Source organism: Zingiber officinale, chromosome 8A (assembly GCF_018446385.1).
Source record: "Zingiber officinale cultivar Zhangliang chromosome 8A, Zo_v1.1, whole genome shotgun sequence".
NCBI lineage: Eukaryota > Viridiplantae > Streptophyta > Magnoliopsida > Zingiberales > Zingiberaceae > Zingiber > Zingiber officinale.
The window spans coordinates 34,366,692-34,391,077 of NC_056000.1; the positions used below are offsets into that span (position 1 = coordinate 34,366,692).

A 24,386-nucleotide genomic window follows, 5' to 3' on the forward strand; every position below is an offset into this window, starting at 1 on the left:
GCTTGGCCTATGCTCTGCTGATACATGGGTTTTCTGAGCGTTGGAAGCTCGGTTCGGTGGCCGAGCTGTGATACTATCAGGTCAGGTCTTCCAATCGGTCAAGTGGGTTGCCTCGAGTAGACAATGGTATGAGGGTGTTGACTGTCTTGACTTTAACCTTCCACATGACCATGACCCCCTGCGGGGCGGGGGCCTCACCTTACCACCGGATCATATGGTATTATGTACATTTCCAAAAAAATCAAATAATAAAAAAAAATTAAAACGTAACAAATCTAAGTTCTAACCTTATGGATAAATGATTTTGGAGCTTGGAGCCTTAGAGTTAGAGACTCGGTTACTGGTTGGAGAATGGAGACTTCAGACTACTATCACCGCCTGCCTCTTAGCTGTCCGCCAGCGAGACCGTGACTCCGACTCTACCGAGGCACCAATTGCCGCACTTGGAGACTTGGTTGAAGGTTTGGAGCCTTGGACTCTAGAGCCTTCGAGGAGAGTTGGAGTGGGAGAGGAAGAAGTTAGGGACTTAGGGTTTCCGCCTTTCTACGAAGCAACATCGAAGGGGGCAAAGAAAATAAAAAAACAGATTTACAGAGTTCAATTCCGTGTTTAATGTTTTTTGTTTTTTTTATTATTTAATTTATTTAACTTTGGAGCTCACTCATATTTTTTAATTAAAAATGGTAAGAACATGAAAAAAATGCTCCTTCTCCGGCAGTGGCAGTGCACCCGCACCGCACAGTGGCATAGGCACACAGCCGCACAGCGTAGCGTGCCAGCGCCGTAGCGACACCAGCGCACGGCGCACCACCACAGGGCCTACATCGGCAATGGCAGCTAGCGCCATGGGCGGCATCTAAGTGAGGGAGTCTGAAGCCTCCTCATCTTGCTCTATGCGGAAAATTGCTTGCGGTCCGGTGATGTCTAGTGGATATCATCCAGGCTGGGGGGGGCTGAAGCCTCCCCAGTCGGTCCGCCACTGATCCCTACCCACGGTGCATAACCACCGTAGGCACCCCTCATAAGTAAATTGATCGGAGCGTCTAGAAGTGATCCAGGTATCCCGACCTATGGGTGTCGCCCACGGTAGGTGTGCACCATGGATATATACACGACGATGGTCGATTGAGTGCGCTTCTGAGGTCTTCGAATCACTTTCGGACACCCCGAGTGTTCGAAATTGACTCGAGACACCCGAAAATGATCCGGGCACACAAAAGCTTACTTAGTCGCTCATATGTCGCATATATATATAACCTGCACATCACTTGAGCACCTAAAAAAATTATTTTGAAATTTTGTTACGCTTAATACTATAACTCAACCTTTAAATCCTAAAGATAAAAATCTAAATGTCTTAACCGCAAGTCAAAAAAAAAAAACTAGGCTACTCACAGTCACGCACAGGTGCGCACCTCGTGTTGCCTAAGATAATATATGTTTGTGTGTGTATATATATATATATATATATATATATATATATATGACAACTCGATCATCGCAATAATCCTGGTTGTGCTAGTGACTCATAGCTGAGCTATCACTATGTCAGTTCTAACCAAATAATCTAATAGTGCTGACCTTGGTTAAGCCTGCCTATTCTATTAGGGCAATTGCACAATCGACTTAGTCGAGTGGTCAGGTCACCCAACCATAACCACCACACGATCAGGTCATCTGACCATGAACTCTGAGGCCTCTATGCGATTGTCATGCTGGTCACTTAGTCAGGCCTATCCCTATATATATATATATATATAGGGATTTTACTTTACACATCTTTTTCATGTACACTCATGAGCGATTGAATATAAATCCGAGTATCCAGAAGCTTGTTCGAGCACCTCGATTCATTTTTGTCAATTAGGACATTCGAACAAGCTTTCGGATACATAAATTTATATTCAATCATCTATGAGTGTGCATGGTAACCATATGTACATGATTATATATATATATATATATATATATATATAGTGAAAATGGTATTTTGAAAAATAAAAATAAATCCTTTCTTAAATATAAAAGTACGATGTGCTTTATTTAAAAAAAAAACATAGGAACATGGATGCCCCTTTGAGAAAATGCCGCATCGCCATCGTTATGGATCAGTGTCTTATCTTCACAGAAGATGGTAGTTAATTTGCTATTGGCTACGCGGGTCAAGGTCTACCTTTTTCCCATGCATGCGCCACCCACCTTATCCCATTCTTATAAACGATAGCGTGAAGAAATAAGATGATCATCATGAATCCATGGGGACCCATTCAAGACAAGTATTGGTACTTGAAAAAGCATGTTGATAGTATGATTAAATATTATGATGAATTTCTTGATGGATTGGTGTATTTCACTATCTACAGTATGAAATGTCCAGTCATCCAATTCATGTGATCCTCTTGTACTAATCATGATATTATAGATAGGGATGTAGATCAATCATCATTTTATCACTTATCGTATAAATATATAATATAACGAAGTATTATCATAATGAGATTTAAATTTAAATTTCAGTAAAATCGAGATAAATATTTCTTTTATGTGTTACCCAATATTTCAAAAGTTAATAGTCACCCGTGATTTATCTTCACCGTGTTGACGTTGGGACGGATTGACGGGGACGCTGGAAGCAAGCGTATTTATCTTTTACCACAATATAACACAAATTAAATAATCTATACGAATAAATATTATGAACTCACAATAAAATTAATGAATTATGTTCATTAATTCATTAGGGTTGTAGTTTTGTCCGCCTTCTAATCGTGTTGGGATAGTCACGCAACCCCTCTTATGGTTAAATTAGCGCTAAGAATGCGTATGTGAGAGAAAGAAAAATAAATGATTCCCTAAAGAATTCAAGAGAGAAGAGAAGTCTTTATATGTGTGAAAAAAAATCATATCTTCACTTACTTTTATCTGGCCTTGTATAGCCAAAGAGAAAGGAAATCCTTATGGATTAACACATGAGCCACATAGGCCACGACACAAGTCAGGAATTGATTGGCTAAGCAGGGAAAGGTCGGACATCAAAGAGACCGTAACTAAATCATACACCTAACATGGTCAGGTTGTTAACTAAGTGTCACATTCGATGCAGACTACCTTGTCAGGGGCTTTTTTAGATCGCAAGGTACGATAATTGTGATTGTTATTTGGAGCTGTCAGAGGTTGAGGTTGAAGAGAGTTAACTTGGCAAAGATTCCTTAGCTCGAGTAAGTTCCTATGCATGAGTCTTGAGTTGGGAAAGCTAGACCGGGTGAGACCTAAGGAGGGCATTTCTACTTGTGTGAGGGGATGAAGAAACTGTTTATCTCGCCTCGCATGGGATATAAGTTATCAAATTTTAAATAGATAAAACAATTTTTAATAATAAATTTACTAACCAAACAACCACTCTTAAAAATATAAAAAATTTAAATAATTAAATAAATTTAAATTATGAGTTAGATAACATCTAAATCAATTAAAATCAAATTAAATTTAAACTCATAACAAATCAAATTAAATTCGAACAATTTATTTTTGACTTAGCTTTAATAAATTATTTTATCAAATAAATTTAAATAACACAAATTTAACTTTATCCTCTAGTCCATAACCTTTGATCTCTTTCCTAAATTGTATGTTGAATTGCAGTTAGAATTCATCCAAAATTGATTGTGATCTTCCTTGCTTCACTTTTTCATTTGAGTTATAGTTTTAGATTGAGTTTGGTAGTTGGAGGTCGTCGGTGGTGGACGGACTATATGGTGCCAAATAGGGATGGCACATCCATCGCCGATGGCCTCTGATCGTTTAACTCGATCAAAATTATAATATAAATGGGATGATAAATTTAAGAAAAATACAATTAATTTTAATGATCATGATTATATAAATTGAAGACATCAAGAAGGTACTGAGATTACTTACTAGAGGATCTGAAGACATGTATACGAGGCGTTGTCAATATAATATATATTAATTTATTTAAATTATTCTAGTATACTGAACTAAATAATAGTTTAATTATAACATGGTGACATGATATAATTATGATTAATATATACAATACCCAATTTTTATTTATTTGTCTTCAATTTCGGCCACTAGTTGCCATTTATTTTTAACTTCCAAACAAACTAGTGGTCCCTGACAATGTGACCAATACGGGGCGTGGGTAGACGACAAGTGGCGCGTAAAGTTATTTATTTTATTTTCCCATTTAGCCATATAATTGTCCAATAATTTAATTTTAATAATTAAATCCATTTATGGGCAATGAAGACATCGTATCTACCGTTTCATTTTACCTTTTTAAAGATACTCTTATTTTTTTATAATTAAGTCAGGCAATAGAAAATTTCATTTTACGCCCACCTAAACTTCTAATTTTTAGAAATGTCTCCTCCATAAGTAGGGTTGTAAACAAGCCGAGCCAAGTTAAGATTTAAGGTATTCAAATTTATTTGATAAGATAACCAAATCGAGTCGAACCAAGCTTAAAACGAACTAAGCTTTTGAAATGAGTGTTCAAGTTTGGCTTGATTTATCTTTTATGAGTTTGAGCTTGTTTAAAATTTAACTTGAGCTTGGTTCGTTTAGATATTATCAAACTCTCAATTCAAGGTTGGCTTGAGCTTGGTTTGAATTTGGTTCATTTAGATGCTATCAAGCTCTCAATTCAAGTTTGTTTAATTGTTTGAAACTTTTAATTGTTTGATTGGTTATTAAGATTGATAATTTAAATTTATTTTATTTTATTATTTATTTAACATATTGAAAAGAATTTTATTAATAAATATGATTCGTGAACATTGTTAACGAATATTATTCACGAACGTTCTTCACGAACGTTGACGAGCTGAACATATATGTGTTCAAACTTGTTTGTTTAATTAATCTAATGTATATTGAACGAATATAAACAAACTCTTACCAAGCTGAACATCAAACTTGTTCACGAACGCTTGATTAATTTACAACCATATCCATAAGATTTATAAATGCAAAAATAACCTCTCGACCTTACAATGTTTCAAGTCTATTAGATAAATTACAAATGACTGTTAAGCTAAATAAAATAAAATAAAATATTCACATAATTTAACTTTTCAAAGTGGATACCAACAAATAAAAATAGAGACTCCATAATTAATGCCCTCTCAATCAATCCTCCTCAATAAATATATATATATATATATATATATATCATTTTTGATATTTGTAACAAAATTATTTAGTAATTATATGGTATCGCCTTTGTACAAATTGTATTGGCAAATTGCTTATCGAATTGTTTTGGAACAAGTTAATTTGTTGACTCATTTTACTCGACTTATAAATGTGTCTTTCAAAATTGTAATAGAAATGTTTGGGTAAAAGTGAGAAAGTGAAGTGTGTAATAGTAAATATAGAAAACAAAGGGAATGATTTAGTAAGTTTACCTTGATCTCTGTTTCGCCCTCCGTCACTTGCGATCGTTATCTCTTCCTCTTCCTCCTGTATAAATGAATGCACTTCAGCTCTTCACCGTTCGCCCATAAACAAGAGAGAAGAGGAGGACGGAGAAGATGCAGAATCTCACAGCCACCGCCTCTTCTTCCTCTCCCTCTCCGCCGCCGCTGCCGTCGTCGTTCTCGAGTTTGAGAGCGTACGGGCAGGCGGTGGCGGACACGCCCCGACGGCTGCGGTGGCGGGCCGGGTCCGTGACGACCACCTTCGAGGAGATGAGCCGCCTCCGAGCCCGATCGGGCGCGGACATGGACCGGTCCCTGCGGTGGCCGGATCTCGTCGGGCTCGGGATCGGCGGGATGGTCGGCGCCGGGGTCTTCGTGGCCACCGGTCGCGCGGCCCGGTTCGACGCCGGCCCCGCCATCGTGATCTCCTACGCCATTGCCGGTCTCTGCGCCATCCTCTCCGCCTTCTGCTACACGGAGTTCGCGGTCGATATGCCCGTCGCCGGCGGGGCCTTCAGCTACCTTAGGGTCACCTTCGGTGAGTGAATGTTCGACTTCTCTGACTTTCTGCGCCACTAGATCCCCAAATTTCCCTTTCCTATGTCATCCACGCGCAATCTAATTTGATTCCGAACAAGTTTATTCAATTTCTTCGATCGCTTGATCTTTGCGGCAAATTTCCCTGAGGAACTCGAGTATAAGCTGAATTGGACGGCGATACTCTGTGATTTAGGGGAATTCGCAGCGTATTTAACGGGGGCGAATCTGATAATGGAGTACGTCTTCTCCAATGCGGCGGTCGCTCGGAGCTTCACCGCCTACCTGGGCACCGCCATCGGGGTGGACACCACCGCCAAGTGGCGGATCGCCGTCAACGCCCTTCCAGAGGGCTTCAACCAACTCGATCTCCTGGCCGTGACCGTCATCCTCCTCATCTCCATCTGCATCTGCTGCAGGTAACTTATCAAACTCCATTAATTTCATATTCTGGCCGATCGAGATCGACAGCAAGCCCCTGTCGCTGTCGCCCTCATTTTTGGTTGGTTACTCGTCGTTTTCATCGGCCGTATGGTCCCCTCCCTTCATCTTCTTCGGCTCAGATCCATGTCCTTCTTGATCTCCTTTGTCGTATTTTAACAAAACGCGAAGCTAATAATGGGGCGAGTCCGGACTCGGCCTTTTGCTTTTTGTCTTGTTCCGGAAGAAGATAATTGCTCGAATCTTTTTTGTCCGTGAATGATTACTGCGGATTTTGAGTACTCTGTTTGATCTCTGACACAGCACGAAAGAGAGCTCGGTGCTGAACATGATCCTGACGGCGATCCACATCGCCTTCATCGCCTTCATCATCGTCGCCGGTTTCGTGCGCGGCGACGTGCGCAACCTGACCCACCCAGCGAATCCGGCGGAGAGCCCTGGCGGGTTCATGCCCTACGGCGTCGCCGGGATATTCAACGGAGCCGCCATGGTCTACCTCAGCTACATCGGCTACGACGCCGTGTCCACCATGGCGGAGGAGGTGCGAAGCCCGGAGCGCGACATCCCGGTAGGCGTCGCCGGCTCCGTCGCCGTGGTGACGGTGCTCTACTGTCTCATGGCCGCCTCCATGGCCCTGCTCGTGCCCTACGACGCCGTAAGTTAACGCTCCTCTTCTCTGCGTAATTACTTTTTTTATTTATTTTCCGTGTGGGGCCACGTGGGCACTTTCATCTTTCGGGTGGACTTTCGAAGTGCCGTACTAAGAATTGATTGCAGCCTGGTGGTGGTCCCGGGACAGTTAAGTATACACATCCTTCCCGAAATAGTGATTGAAAACCTCACTTAGCCGGTAGTTTTCTATATTTTCACTTTATCACCCTAGCATTTTAAAAATTGCATTTGGCCTCAGTCATTTAGTCAAATAGCTCAAAAATATAATTTTGTTAATTTTAGACGGCGATGAATTATATTTCCATATAGGATTGTCAAATTAAATATTCATGAAGAAATTTAATATTCAATTTTTATTTTAATATTTTAAATGAACAAATTTTTAAAAAAATCACTAAACTAAATTAATAAACTTAATTCTTGTGAATTCATCTTGTAAACTATTCACAAATATTAATAAGCATCATTAACTAATCAAACAGGTTTAAAAAGTATAAAAGTTTTAAATAATTAAATAATTTTAAATTAAAAGTTTGATAATGTCTATTTCAATCAAGCTCAAATTGAATTTTAATTTGTCCGGTTTACTTTACAAAATAATGGTTTAAAGCTCTACTTTCCCCACACTATTCAAACCTTTTCATCGAACTCTTCAAAATTTTAAAAATTTTATACTACCTCTTTGTTATGTTACTTCCTATATTTCTCATTTTTTAAAAAAAAAATCATTTCATTTTGTATTTCCTATCTATGTTACTTTCTATATTTTACTTTTTTTTTCAATACTTTTATGTTTTACTTCCTATTATTATATTTCCTGTGTTTGACTTACCATTAATTTCATTCAATAAAATTATCTACCGTGAGAACAAAATATAATTTAATAAAGGTTACGTGGTGCGGAGTACAAAATTTAAAAATATATATATAATTCAAAGTGAGAAAATTTAGTTTTATAACATATAGAGTGGTGAAATAGAAAAAATACTCCTTCAAGGGGCAAAGTGAAAATTTCTTAGAAATGTCTGGAGTATTATCGGTACACTGTAATGGCGGCTGAAAGGGAACCCGTGATCTCGACCGTCGATGCAAGATTCTTGCTGCGGCGCCACATCTGTCATTGTCGGCCGTCGGTTTCGTCTTAAGCTTGTCTCCATGTTTTTCCCGTGCAGATCAATACGGAGTCGCCGTTCTCGGCGGCGTTCGGCGGATCCGACGGCTGGGGATGGGCATCGAACGTGATCGGTGCGGGCGCGAGCTTCGGCATCCTGACGTCACTCCTGGTCTCAATGCTGGGCCAAGCGCGCTACCTCTGTGTCATAGGCCGGTCCAGCGTCGTCCCTGCCTGGCTCGCGCAAGTCCACCCCAAGACCGCCACGCCAGTCAACGCCTCCGTTTTCCTCGGCGTGTTCACGGCGGCGATCGCGCTCTTCACCGAGCTCGACGTCCTCCTCAACCTCGTCTCCATCGGCACCCTCTTCGTCTTCTACATGGTTGGCAACGCCGTTATCTACCGCCGGTACGTCTCCGCCGCCGGCAGCTCCACCGCCAGCACCTGGCCGACCCTCTCCTTCCTCTTGGCCTTCTCTTCCGTCGCCCTCGCCTTCACTCTCGTCTGGAAGCTGGCTCCGGCCGGCGCTGCCAAGGCCGCGCTCCTCGCCGTATTCACCGCCTCGGCCGTCGCCTTGCTCAAGGCGTTTCAACTCCTGGTGCCGGAGGCCAGGAAACCGGAGCACTGGGGCGTCCCTCTGATGCCGTGGGTCCCCGCCACCTCCGTCTTTCTCAACGTCTTCCTTCTGGGCTCCCTCGACGGCGCGTCGTACCTGAGGTTTGCCGTCTTCTCGGCGCTCGCCGTCGCCGCCTACGTCTTCTACGGCGTGCATTCAAGCTTCGACGCAGAGGAGAACGGCAGCCTCTTTAAAGCAGTGGCAGAGCGCAACAGCTCTCAATTAGTATGAATTTGAATTTAATCTTCTTTTTTTTTTAAAAGAAAACTAAATGTAGAGACAATATATAGAAACACATTCGAAGGGAAGAACAAAAAAAAAAAAAGGGAAAAAAAAAAGAAAATCACACACACACATAAATGTTGATTTGTAATTTTATGGTATCATTTGAAGAGAGTTCCAAAGTTAATCAAGGAAGAACAGCAATTAGAGTAGTTAGTAGATACCAGTTGCTCTCATCCTTTCATAAGTGACAGGAATCCAAAGTCCAAGCTCTCCATGGCTTACTTGGCCAACAAGCGGTTGAATTACTATGGACTTTTCTTTTATATTAATTCCAACTTCTCCAGTTTTACAGTGATCCATCAAAGTCCATGATCGTGGAGGAGAAGAATCTCTGTCTCTGCCTTTGTTTGTGTAGAAACAAACAAAATTATAAAGAAATGATCGTGGAGGAGAAGAATCTCTGTCTCTGCTTGTTTGTGTAGAAACAAACAAAATTATAAAGAAAAATAAAAAGTAAAAGATTTTTATATAGTTAATTATAAAAAAAAATTAAAATCTAACTAAAAAATTAAATCTAAATCTCAAACTGAAAAGATAAAAAATTAAATTATCTTAAAGATTATAAATAAATAATTTTAATAGAATATATAATATAAATTATATAATTTAACATCTCTCCTCAAATTTACGATACTAAGCTAGAAGTATTGAGAGTTTATCAAATAAAAATTAGAAGCGCGAAGTGGAATGAACCTTAGTAAACATACCAGTAATATGTAGTCTTGAAAGAACAAAAAGCAATGTGATGATGTCAATCTGAAGATGATGACGAGTAATGTGACAATCAATTTCAATATGTTTTGTCCGCTCATGAAAAATTGAATTGCACGTAATTTGAATAACACTCTGATTATCACAATATAACATAGTAGGTTGATGAAGAGAGACACTCATATACGTAAGCAACCAACGCAATCAAACTATCTCACAAGTAATTAAGGTCATGGCACGATACTCAACTTCTGTGGAAGATCTAGAAATAATATCTTGTTTTTTACTCTTCCAAGAAATGAGGGAATCACCAAGAAAAATGTAGAAGTCAGTGGTAGATTTGCGATCCGTAGGATCACTAGCCCAATCCGCATCAGAGTATGCACGCAACTCAAGAGATGAAGTAGAAGGAAATAAAAGACTTTCAAATTGAGTGCCCCCGAAGATACTTGAGAATACAAAGAACAGCAGCCCAATGAACTGTAGTTGGTGCAGCGACAAATTGACTAACCACATGAACAGCATACGCAATATCTGGACGAGTCACAGTAAGATAAACCAAGCTTCCAACAATAGTTCTGTATAAATTAGGATCCGACAAAGATGAACCATCAGATGGAGAATATCGAGCATTAGTTTCAATAGGAGTATCAACAGCTCTATTCTCAGTAAGACGAGCACGCTCAAACAGATCAGATATATACTTTGACTGAGATAAAAGATAACCTTTTGAGGAATAAGCAACCTCAATGCCCAGAAAGTAGCGTAGTATATCTAAATCTTTCATAGCAAAACAATGAGTCAACTCAGACTTCAAGGAAGCAATTCCATCAGAATCATCACCAGCAATAATCATGTCATCAACATATAATGATAAAAGAATACGACCTGCACTCATACATCTGACAAACAATGTTGAATCATGATTACTAGGATGAAAACCAAACGAAGTAATCACTGTAAAGAACTTCTCAAACCAAGCACGAGGTGCTTGTTTGAGACCATAAAGCGCTTTACGAAGCCTGCACCGGGTTTGTGTGAAATACCAGGAGGATGTGTCATGTAAACTTTTTCATGAAGATCACCATTTAGAAATGCATTCTTGACATCCATCTGAGATATTCTCCATCGACAAACAGAAGCAACAGCAATCAGAGTACGAACAGTTGTCATTTTTACAACAGGAGCAAATGTTTCTTCCTGAGAATAACTTTTAGCAACAAGACGAGCTGTGTATCATTCGATAGATCCATCAGATTTAGTTTTGATCTTGTATACCCAATGAGAACCAATAGTATGTTTTCTTGGTGGCAATGGAACCAAATCTCATGTATGACTCTGATGCAAAGTAGTTAGTTCCTCAGCCATAACACTCTGCCAAAGTGGGTTACAAACAGCTTCTCTATAGGATTCAAGCTTAGAAAGACAATGAATAGATGCAACGAATGAAGTAAAAGAACCAGAATAACAAGAGTAAGCAAAATCTAGTAGTTTAGTAGACTTACGAACACGAGTGTATTGACGACGGTGGAGAGAAGAATCATCCACAACCTCAGAAGATAATTGGGTAGATATCTCGGGAACCAAAGTACTAGATTTAGTTGAACTACCAGTAGAATTTGTGGGTGAATCTTCCTCAGTATCAGTATTGAAAGGATCAATGCAAAGTAGATCTGACTTTGTCATATTATACGAACTAGCGGGAATAGAAAAGAATGGAATATGTTCAAGAAACACAACATGATGAGAGACATACAATTTTTGACTAACAAGATCAAAGCAATGATATCGTTTTTGACTAACATCATAACCCAGAAAGACACAAAGAGAAGACCAAGAAGATAACTTATTACGCTCTGCATGTGGACGAAGGACAAAGCAAGTACAACAAAACACATACAAAGAGGAATAGACAGAAGCATATCCATACAATTTTTCAAAAGGTGACAAACCTGAATTGTGTGAGGTTGGAATTCTATTAATGACATGAACAACAGTAAGGATTGCTTCCCCCCAAAAGACACTAGGAACACTGGCAGATAATAAAAATGAGCGGGTTGTTTCAACAAGATGTCTATATTTTCGTTCAGCCACATCATTTTGTTCAGGAGTATCTATACACGATGTTTGATGAATAGTACCATCAGAAGCAAGTAAATGTGAAAATTGATTCGAAGTGTATTCACCCCCCAATTCACAAGGAAAACACTTTATGACACTAGAATGCTGAGTTTTCACAAGAGCTCTAAAGTTATTGAAAATTATAAGATAATCAGACCTATATTTGATAAGATAGACCCAAGAGTAACGAGTGCAATCATCAATAAATGAAACATAATACCTTGACCCCTTTTGTAGGAATAGGAGAGGGTCTCCACACATCAGAATGGATAAGATCAAATGGAGCAGAAGAAAAAGAAACACTTTTAGAAAATGGTAAGGCAGAAAATTTGGCCAGTTTACAACCACTACAATCAGAAATATCAAAACTTTTTAAAGGTCCTAATGCTCATGTAGAAGCTAAAAACTGCAAACGAGGCGCTGAAACATGACCTAAGCGAGAGTACCACAAATAAAAATCAGAAGATGAACCACTCAGATGAAAAGATGATAAATCCACACTCGAAGCTACAACTTCTGGTAATTTGAGTTGATCTAAAATATAGAGTCCTCCTTGCTTATGACCCGTCCCAATCAGTTTCTGAGATTGTGGGTCCTGAACATAATAATTGGATGAAAAAAAGAGACTAGATATCCAGACTCACATAATTGACTAACAGAAACAAGATTTAAATTAAAACTCGGAATATAGTAAACATTAGTAAGAGATAAAGAAGATGTAACAATTGAACCAACACCTACTAATAACATAGGAGTACCATCAGCAGTCACAATAGATATAGATGAACTGGGAGAAAAAGAAACAAAAGATGATAAATTGGATGACATATGATGGGAGACACCAGAGTCCAAAATCCACAAGAATGAAGATATACCTGAAATACCAAACGACGACAAACCTATATGAGAGGAAGTTGACATGGCAGAGGGCTGTGAACCAAGGAACTGTTGAAACTGCTCAAACATATATAAATCAGATTTCTATAAAACATCTGCACGACCAGACATGATGACAAAATGAATAATTCTCAAAATAACCAAACTGTAAGGATACACATTTGTATGATCCGCAAAAACTGATGTCAGGACGACCCGTGGTCACACAAAGAATATGAGGCAGAAAACGATGTCAAATGTAGAAATCAGTAGCACAGAGCGTCGGCGTCGAAATTAACAGCACAGGACGTCGGTACCGAAATCGACAGAAAATAGTGTCGGTGTCGAAATCGATAGAAAATAATGTCAACTCCAAAATCGGTAGGGCAGGACGTCGGCGTCGAAATCGACAGAAAATAGATGTCGACACCAAAATCAACAACAATAGGATATAAAATAGATGTCGACGCCGAAATTAATAACAGTAGTAAGAGACGACAGCAATAACAGGAAGCAATAACATGGAGCGGTAGAATAAAAAATTATGTCAGAGAAGGAGAACCTTACTCTATACCATGTAAAAATTAAGAGAATAAAAAAATTAACCATATTATTGAATCCAAAATTATTAAAGAAAAATAAAAAGTATAAAAGTCTTTATATAATTAATTATAAGAAAAAATCTAAAATTTAAACTGAAAAATGTAAATAATTAAATTGTCCTAAGGTTATAAAAAAATTCTAATAAATTATATAATATAAATTATATAATTCTAACAGTTTGTTTTCCTTCTCCTCCTCTTCTCCAACTTCGGATCAACCGCAGGCTTTCACTGCCCTTCCTTTTCTTGTGGTCGGCTGCATAACCTCTGCAGCCCTTTCCGCCTGAAAGGCGATCCGTCTGCATGTGGAAGACTAGATCACCGGCTCAACTGCGCCGGCAAAAAAGCCGTCATCCACATCTGCGGCGCCACAGACTACTATCTTGGATGGCAGCAACAAAATCCTCTCTGTTGTTTCCTACTTAATTAGAGACGAGATGACCTTTTTTCGACTGGCTTCCAAACTGATAAAGCTCATCCAGGTATTAATTCTGGTTATGCTTGCCTTGATAGGTATGTAGCTAACAGCTCTAGCTAATTTATACTTGTTGATCATTCACTTTGCTTATGTTTTTGTGCTTCTAGTGCTAAGTCGGTTTCTGTTCGCGCCAATGACAATTTTCTTCTTCCTCGCCTACAAGTTCTGGCTCACAAAAGGGGAGACTAAGATCATAACCATCAAGTGTTAGTGCCAAAGCAATATGTCTACTCTGAAATCGTTGCGATCACAAAGCAGTTTAGAGACAAGTTGGGACAAGGAGGATTTGGATCTGTGTTCGAAGGGGAGCACCCTGCAGGTGGTGTTCTTGTCGCCATCAAATTGTTGGGGAATTCCAAATATAATGGGGATGAGTTCATCAATGAAGTTTAATTCAACTATCGAAAATATTCATCATGTTCATGTGGTGAGGCTTGTTGGGTTTTGTGCTGAAGATTCCAAGAGGGCATCAGTCTACGAGTACATGGCTAATGGCTCACTCGACATGCAACAAGCTAAGTAATTGTAGGATCACGTTTACGCTAACGTATACAAATTCTAGAGTTGATAGAACCATTAGCATTCTAATAAGATAGAACAATCCAAGTATGTAACGACAATAAAGATAATAACTATTCTAACTTAACTAAACACAACTAAACATGACAAGATTAAAATACTATAACACTTAGGGTGCGTTTGGTTCAAGTTATCATATATAATCTTGGTTATGTGATTACCAGATAATCACATAACCAAAATTATGGGAAATAAAACATAACTAAATGTTGTTTGGTTCAAACTAGCTAATGCAACAAAAACTTATTTGTTTGAATGTTTTAATGAATACCTTAATTAATATTTTACTGTATTACCCTCAGTTACAAAATCAACTATACATATTATTATTATTATTATTATTATTTTAATGTTTTTTACTTTTCTTTTTCTTGCATATTTTTTTACCTTTTTATGTGTTTTTTTTTATTTTTTTAATGTTTTTATATTATTTATATTTATATTTTTTTACATTTTTTAAATTTTAAATTTTATTTATTATTTTATTTTAAAATTTTAAATTTTTAAAAAATTTTAAATTTAAATTTTTTATTTTTAAAATTTATATTTTTAAAATTTTTTTATTTTTAAAAATTATTTATTTTTAAAATTTTTAAAAATTTTTAAACATTTTTTTATTTTTTTTTACATTTTTTAATTTTTTTTTTTACATTTTTTCTCTTTTTTTCCATGTTTTTTTCTTATCGGAGGGTATTTTTGGTAAAAAGAATTCGTTAACCCCGGAATCAAGAAAAACCTTAGTTTTCTGAGGTTTTCCGATTCCGGGCTGCATGACCCTTTTGCTGACGTGTCGGGCATGGAGCATTACTCGGGAATCATCGAATACCTAAACCAAACAAGGTTTTTATTGATAACCTTGAATGGATAACCAAGGTTATCAAGAATAACCCCGAACCAAACACACCCTTAGATGTATGACAAGACTATTAAATAAATCTAACACTTAGATATCAAGATTCTTATTAAATATTTTATTTTTAGAAAGTTTAGGAAGAGCAAGAAACTTTTTAACAAGAATAGTAAGTGTTCCGATTAAAATAAGATGATCAAATCAACAGTCAATGAATTTATCGAGGCGCGTTCACTTCAAAGAAGAAATTGAAGAAAATTGGAATACACTCAAATGGAGGATTAGACTGGCCGTGAGACAGATCCTGTGACTATTTTGATACTCAAGTTAAGGTTTTCTTTAGATGATAGGCGTAAAAAAAAGTTGGAAGAAGCTAAAACCTGATTTGGCACCGCTCTCCTCTTCTTCGTTAATGCTTATATAGCTTTTCTTGAGAGCATCTCTACGACAACTAAGATATCCTAATTATAGAGGCTGGGGAAGGGACTAGATTTGGCAGCCGTTGATTTTCCTTCCATTCATCTAACATCATGTATCAATAGGGAGGTATCTAGGGGACCAACCTTGATAACCTTGTAACTGTCTCGCCATTCTTTGATTGGCAAGTGCCCCTGAATAGATAAAGTGACATTAACACGAAGTGGCTTTGAGGAAAACGATGTATATAACTTCTTTGAGGAGGAGGATATTAGCGATTAAGTCTAGGACGAAGTGGTCGCTCGAGGTCATGGGTGCAGACCAAGGCAGCATCCAAGACTGAGATAACATCTGAGATCGAGATGATATCCGAGATAGAGACTGCGCTCGATATCGAGATGGCATCTGAGACTAAGATGACTTCTAAGATCGAGATAACATTCGAGATCGAGATGGCGTCTGAGACTGAGATGGCGTTTAAGGTTGAGATAGCTTCTGAGACCAAGGTGACTTCTGAGACCGAGATCTTGAGTAGGGAGTTTGTAATCGAGTGAGAGAATCCAGGATTTATTCCCTAGTAAGACAACCCCAAAGGGGAACATGCTAGACTTCACCCCAGTGATTAAGTTTGACTCATCTAGACTTTGACTAACAGATTAGCCTAGGTATTGACCTGAAGGCCACATAGATGATGAACAAAGACCTCCGTATCAAAAGTCTCTTCTTCAAGTTTAGTCAAAGAAAGCATAGTCTGACTTACTGAACTATGATATTGTGTTTTACCTCATGGGATTATTCACTTAGGGTACCCTAGCAAAACACTATTGATAATTACAATGAGCATTTGAGTGTTGATTTTTGAGAAAAACAAATCCTTGCATTTAATAGACGTGATATGCGAGATCACGCATCATTCTGATGATTAGGGCTTTATACTACAGTATTGGATGAGAAACAATTTTACTGCTTCGATGGTATGTGGTCACGCTACTACAATAAATGTAGCGACGTACGGTGATGTCATCTTAGATCAGGTTATGGGCAAGCCTTGATGCACTCTTGATCTTCGCATCGAAGGGCGGCCTTTGAATGACCTTGGGAATTGTGTCACTTAATTTGCTAACTTAATGATGATAAGAAGCTAAGTAATGATCACCTCCCCTCTAATCCAATGGTGGAGATTAACTCTCGTCTTTCTCTGATGTGATGAGCCGATATGATAGCTCTACTGTGCCACTGCCTACATATGTTAGGTTAATCAACAATCGTTCTTCTTCACTTATTCACTTGACTTGTCCTCTTGCGCTCTCTGTCTTCGTCTCCTTCATTCCCCAATTACTTAGTAAGTCCGTTGTTCCTTTCCCCTATCAATCTGCCCTATCTTCTTTCTCTGCATCCTCAAGTCCATGGCTTCCACAGACAACTTGTGGTGTTGGTCCCAATGAACTACCCATTCCCAGAATGCGGTCTTACAGCTCCAAGAAACCTATTACATACCTCATGACCATGAGATTAGGATCCTGGTATCGGAGCATAGGCCTCATGCCCCACCACCTGGATTCATTACTTTTTATAGAAGTCAGTTATCTAGCAGTCTTAGTTTTTGATTCCTTATTTTATTCAAGAGCTAACTCATTATGTCTAGTTGTCTTTAACCTAATTAGTCCCCAATTCTTATTGCCTGATTTGCAGCGCCACTATAATCTTCAAGGTATATCACATTCCTATTGACCCTATTATCTTCCATTACCTCTTTTATCGCTGGCAAATCGAATATAGAGTCTTCTATTTTACTTCTAGAACAAAGTGTAAATTTTTAGACAAATGCCCCTCCTCTCACAAGGGATAGAAAAGTAGTTTCTTTTTCGTCAAACCAACTCAGCCATATACCTGGTCTATGCCCTTGCTTGATGATCTTCTAGAGCAACCCTTATTGAGCGAATATAAATCAGAGCATGTATACTTAGAGACCTTCCATATCCTGACGGATTTGGAGTTCAATGCTAGTTTACTGGTGGAGGACGAGGTGCTAATTCATTGGGTTGATCTAAGCCCCAACGACATGTCGCTAGATGACTCTTTGGGTGAGACGCCTCTGCTGGTTGATTTTTTTTCTATTATACTAACTTTCTGTTGCCTTTGTAAAGCATATCATGTTGTGAGCCTCCATAAGCAACAAGTTGAACTTGAAATTGACATCAACAGTGGAGCTAAACACCCTCAAGGATGAATTCAAGAAACCCCTGGGGCCACTGGCCCCTAACCTTCTTCCATAAGTGATGCTGGAGTTATAGCTGTAGTCATCTTGGCACCAAATCTTGTAGTGACCAGGACATCAGGCCACATTATTGATATGACACAATTGCCTGAAACTGATGAGCAGTTTATGGTCCAATTGCGAAAGAAGAAGCAAAACCCCCAACCACAATTGTCAAATAATATTGGGAGTCAGAGATCAACTTTTGAAGCTGGAACCTCTAAGAAACATCTCTGAGGGTCGCTAATGGAGAGAAATATGGCCCAGACCCTAAAAGAATTATACCCTGAGGCTAGTCCTCTCCCGAAAAGTAGTAACAGAGTTAGCAACACCACAGGGGAAAAGGAAGTTAACCCGACTTTCAGGGGAGCCTATTCTAGCTTCACACCCTGTGAGATTGTCCCCCTCAGGAGAAATCAAAGATCGATAGTGGAGGCTCCTAGAGCGAGAGCCAACCTTCAGTTGCATGGGATTTAGGGAAAAAGGGGAATTCAACCTTACTTAATATCAATCCCGTGACCTTAGAAACGACGAGCCCATCTTCTTGCTAGGCTTCCTCTCCTCCCGCAGCGGAATCATTTGAAACTCCAATAGGACTTCCCTCCTAGCTCTTGCCCTTCCAGGAAAACTTCTCCATTATTCGAAATGTGTTGTACTAGACATGAGTTTCATGGAGTTAAGCAAAAACTTAGCTTGGATGACTCAAAAGGTAATGTCTATTGCTTTATTTGAAGAAACAACTTGTAAATTATGTGTCAAGCTAACTTTATTTGTATAGGTTGATGTAGAAGCGGAAGGTCTCGCCTGTTACATACATGAATTTTCTAAAGACTACTATCGGAGGGGAGAGACCATACTAAAGCTGAAAGATCAAATAGATCAGCTGAGACTAGCCTCAATGGGGACTTCATCAACATCGAAGGAAGCATCGACTACAGAGGGAACCTGGCTAAGGTAGCATAACTACCAAGAAAACATCGAGAGAGCCCAACTGTAGGAAGTTCTGGAGAAGATGGCTACAAAGAACAAAAATTTAAAAGATGATTTGTCGAAAACCATAGCAGAGAAAAAAACTGGAAGAGGACCTAGCAAAGACCACAACAAAGAAAATCATTACTGAGGTATCCATTTCATGTTGGAGCAAGAAGGTAAGGGACGATGGCCACACTGAAGGAGATGGAGAGCATGTTGAGCATGGAGGAGCTCTTGTAGGAGTCCTTATTGAGGAGGATGCTGATGGAGTAGACGATGACCGACATTAGGGCTTTAAGCATCTAGATGAAGGAGATGGAGAGGTAGATGTAGGCAAAGTTGGAAAATTAGAGGGAGAGAGAGTAGAGGGCGCTCAAGGGGATGACGGGCGCGACATACAAGTCGCGGGTCATCGAAGGAGAATATGACGTCTTCATGAGGCGTAGGACGCGGATGAGGAAGAAGGCAATGGAGGAGCAGAAGGTCATATGGATCATGGTGAGGTTGATCGGAAAGGGCCAACCCTAGTTTTGTACCAAAACATTAATCCTATCTTTGACCCCAAAAAAACATGTATAGACAATGGTTAACAAATCCATAGCCTAAAAAAAAAGTCATAGACAAAAATTGTTGTTGTTGTTGTTAGATCGAAAGTGCTAGAACATCGAGGGTTTTACTTGGTTCGGAGCCTGGGGCAACTCCTACTCCAAGGCTCGCGATCGTTGATCGCTTTCGGTGGGCAATCACTATCAATTAGAAATTTTTTACAAATTTGAAGTACAATTAATTAGATGCAGTAAAATATACCAATGACAAAAAGAAACAGTAGACTTGAAGTTTCTGGTCGTCGGAGTCAAGTTGCAACTTTGTCGGATTGTTCTTTTGAGCAACACACGGAAGAAAGATCGCTATTTGTTGTTATTATCAAGCTGCTGCTCGAGACCTTCTTATAAACCCTGTGGAGGGCGCCTCCAACACCATGGAGAGCGCCCTCAACCCCGTCGATTCCGCAGCATGGATGAGCTCTGAACAGGTAGCCACTTATCCGCCTAAGGGCGCCTCCAATCCCATGGAGGGCGCCCTCGCGCCAGTTTCCAAGGTGCCCTCAAGCTCCATAAGGGCGCCCTCGCGCTCTGCTGTAAGGCGGTCATCATATGTGACCCGAGGCACCTCCAAGCTCCATGGAGGGCACCTCAGATACTGTTTATTGGAGGCAAAGATGTTCAATTCGCTTCCTGCAAGATACGTTAGTCCAACAAACCAACCATACCTTGTTAAACAAAGTTAGCATAATACGGACATGATAAACAAATCATTTGACAGTCTTCAGATTGTCTGGTTCTGACTTTGGATTCTCATCCGAAAACCCTAGGTCGAACCGACGCCTACTGTTCGCTCACCGAGGAACGCACCCTCACCTACTCCACTCAGGAGAGTATACCTATTGCCAGACCGGCCCTCCAGACTGATTGGATTTTTGCTCAGCACCCGAGGCTCTAGGACTTTCTGCTGGACGTCTGCTCTATGACCCGTCCAGTCTTCCACCTGATTCGTGACACCAGGACTTTCAACCTAGGGTTACCACCCCCTAGGACTTTTACCTAAAGACCTCGACCCGCCAAGACTTTTCGTCTAGGGTTACCACCCGTTAGAGTTTTTCACCTGCCTAACCGCAGCTAGAATTTTTACCTAAGTACACTTAAGACTTTCCTACAAACACATTCAAACACATTAGACCACAAATGACCTTAACTTTGAACCCTTTGCCATTATCAAAACTTAGGTTCGATATTCGAATGTTTCTCGCACCAACACTTGTAACCCTAAAAAAATCGTTCATAAACAATAATTTTTTATAAACCGTTGTCTTTGATTAAAAAAATTGAAAGACAATGATTTTTGTTAAAATAGTTGTAAAAAGGTTAAATAATAATAATAATAACAGCTTTACCACAAAATCATTGTCTTTTGAGTGTTATTGAATAAGGATTTTCTTATAGTGAGAAGGCGAGAGAAAGCTCGCTTATATAAGACATCTCCTGTCATAGTGAACTGTGAGGCCCACTTTTTGATAATTCAAGCCTATCTGGGGTTCGCTCGCAAAGTTTCACGCATCAAAAATGAAATGAAAGGAGTTCTCCAATCACTTCGGTCATTTAGAGGAAATTCATAGTCTATATGGGAGACCACTTGTCTTGTAATATGGAGCCTTCTTTATACCAAGTGGCTAAGGTACTAGCCATCTTGGCAAGTTCATCCGCTCTTTGGTTCTCAACCTAAGGTATCTTTTGCGATACTACTTCTTGAAAGTCTTTCTTTATCTTTATGAAAGCTTTAGTATATTGTTGGAGTTAGTAATTATGAATCTCGAATTTGCCTTCTAGTTGTTGTGCTGCTAACTATGAATCTAAATGAATAAGTACCTGGGTGGCTCCTGTTAGAGTGTATACTAAAAGCCTAGCTTTTGGTATAAACATTTATCTAGAAATAAGAATCACATTGGTCAAATGTCTACATTTGTGATAAATGTAGTTGTTCAATTAATTTATATTGTAGATAACATGGTGTGTGGTGTCACACACAGAGGATCATGTTATCAGTACCTTATAAATTATAAACAGTAGCTCACGACCAAAATGGAAAGGAACAAACCATTAGAAGGTCGTAGTGTAATTAGGTATCAGTTTATCTTGACTGTATAATTACACTAGTACACTTAGAGTGTATTGAGTAGGACCATTTGAGGTCGTTTCTTTTATACTGATTTTATAAAGAAACAAAGACCTCGGTTATTATGGAAGTGTGTGCTCTTAATCCTAATATAATAACAAGCACATATATTTGATATTTATTTCTTTAATTTATCAAAGGGTGAGATTTAGTTCGATGAATCAATAAGCCCGATAAGTTGGGAAATGGCATCACTTATAGCGTGTGTTGTTGATTATAGAAGGAAACTGTGTCCTAGAGATACTAGGTTGATAATGTCCTCAAGAGGAGCTCATAAGGATTGTCATGTTAAACCCTGCAGGTGGACCTAGTCCGACATGATGATAAGGTTGAGTGGTACTACTCTTGGACTAAGATATTAATTAAATGAGTTGTCGAACTCACTTAATTAGTGGACATTCGATATCTTAAACACAGAGAGACTAACACACTCATAATAAGAAGGAGCCCAAAATGTAATTTGGGATTGGTGCGGTAGTTCAATAATAGTTCTTTAGTGGAATGAATTATTATTGATGGAATTAAGTTATGTGTTCGGGGCGAACACGGGAAGCTTAATTTCATCGGGAGACCAAAACCAATTCCTCCTCTCGGTCCCTATCGTAGCCTCTTGTATATAGAGATTTATACTCACCACATACCCACCTTCTTACCCAACCAATAGGGGCCGGCCAAGCTAAGCTTGAAGCTCAAGCTTAGGGCCGACCAAGCCTAAAGGTGGCCGACCAATAGCTTGGAGCCCAAGTTTAGGTGGCCGGCCACATCATATTAAAAATTATTTCTTATGTGGATATCATAGTTTTAAAAGAGAGTTTAAAAATTAAATCTTTCCTTTTAAAGCTTTCTACAAAAGATTAAGAAAAGATTTGAAATCTTTCCTTATTTGTAGATTGAAAGGAGATTTTATTTTTAAGAAAAACTTTCCTTTTTGACCATGATAATAATTTAAAAGAGAAGTTTAAAAATTAAATATTCTCTTTTATTAGTTTCTACAAAAGATTAAGAAAAGATTTGATATCTTTCCTTATTTGTAGATTGAAAAGAGATTTTAATTTTTAGAGATAACTTTCCTTTTGGAAATTATCCACATGTTTAAAAGAAGAATTTTAATTTATAAAATTTCCTTTTAACCACCATGAAGGGAAAATTATTGGAGAAATTTTTTATAAATTTCTGGAGACAAATTAGGAAGTTTTAATTAATTAAAACTCTCCTTGATTATAGCTTGATGGTGGCCGGCCATGTAAATTGAGAATAGGAAAATTGTTTTTAATTAAATAAATTTTTCTTTTTCATGGCAAAAGAATTAAGGAAGTTTTTAATTAAATTTCCTTATTTGCCAAGACCAAGGATTATAAAAGAGGGGATAGAGGTGCCTTCATGGGTGATCAACTCTATTATTCTTCTCCTCTCTTTTCCTCCTTGGTGGCCGGCCCTAGCTTCTTCCTCTTCTCTTCTTCTTATGGCCGGCGGCAACCTCTCTTGGAGCTCTTGATGGTGGCCGGTTCTAGCTAGGAGAAGAAGGAGAGAAAGGTGGTTTTGTTTCTTGCATCCCTTGGAGCTTGGTGGTGGTGGCCGGACCTCTACTTCTCTTGGAGAATTGTGGTGGCCGAAACTTGTAAGGAAGAAGAAGGTGCTTGGTGGTTCTCATCTCGGAAGATCGTTGCCCACACAACGTCCGAGGTTAGAAGAGGAATACGGTAGAAGATCAAGAGGTCTTTTAGAAGGTATAACTAGTAATTTTTCCTTTCCGCATCATGCTAGTTATTTATGGAAATAATACTAAATACAAGAGGGATACGATTCTAGAGTTTCGAATTCGTTTTCGATATAGTGTTCTTTTGTTTTTATTTTCCTTGTGATTTGATTGTTCTTTTCGGTTAACCTAAAGTTATTTTAGGAAATTAAATATTAGCTTTCTATAAAAGGTTTTGTCTAGTCGTGGTGGTTGCTCCCATATCCAAGAAGGCCATGTGCCTCGCCACGTCAGTACTGGGAACCGATTATTGAAATTAATATTTAATGGAATTAATAACTTAAGGTGACTTGGGTCGAACGTGTTAAGTTCCGCAGGAGATCCAAGTCAAAACCTAAAAGAACAAATAGATTAAGTTTTGGATCAAACGTGTTAAGTTCCGCAGGCGATCCAAAATTTAATTTAAAAGAACACATGGTAGCTAGGAAAATGTTCAGACCTTTGTACAAAATTTTTGTACAGTGGAACCTCTAGGCTTTCCGAGTAGCAACCAACAGCTCCTACATATTTAGTTTCCTGGAGGCCGGCGATCATAACTTTGTACTCAGCTTCATTGTTCGAGGCTTTGAAATACAGCTTTACTGTAAACTGTGTAGTGTCTCCTTGAGTTGAACACAACAAACCCCCCACTCCGCTCCCATTCTCAGTGGCTGATCCATCCACAAAGACCTTCCAAGTCTCTTGTAATTCTTGGCCAGGAGTCTCAGTCAAGAAATCTGCTAGGGTTTGAGCTTTGATAGCTATCCTTGGTTGATACTGGACATTGAACTCACCAAGCTCAATGGTCCATTAGATCAAGCACCTTGATGCTTCTGGATTAGTCAGCACTTGTTCCAAGGTGATATTGGTGAAAGGTGTAATGGGATGTGAAAGGAAATAAGGTTGGAGTTGATGGGTAGTTCGCATGAGGGCTAAGGCTAGCTTCTCTAAC

The 24,386-nt window shown here is 38.9% G+C and overlaps 1 protein-coding gene across 1 annotated transcript; it reads left to right on the forward strand.

Annotated features, from left to right (window-relative positions):
• Nucleotides 1–5,504: 5,504 nt before the first annotated feature.
• On the forward strand, nucleotides 5,505–9,076 carry LOC122008403 (cationic amino acid transporter 6, chloroplastic-like). Its single transcript, XM_042564121.1, has 4 exons — nucleotides 5,505–5,982; nucleotides 6,178–6,400; nucleotides 6,726–7,077; nucleotides 8,267–9,076. The coding sequence occupies exons 1-4, from the start codon at nucleotides 5,559–5,561 to the stop codon at nucleotides 9,050–9,052; spliced, it is 1,785 nt and encodes a 594-aa protein (XP_042420055.1). The 5' UTR covers nucleotides 5,505–5,558; the 3' UTR covers nucleotides 9,053–9,076.
• Nucleotides 9,077–24,386: the final 15,310 nt, after the last annotated feature.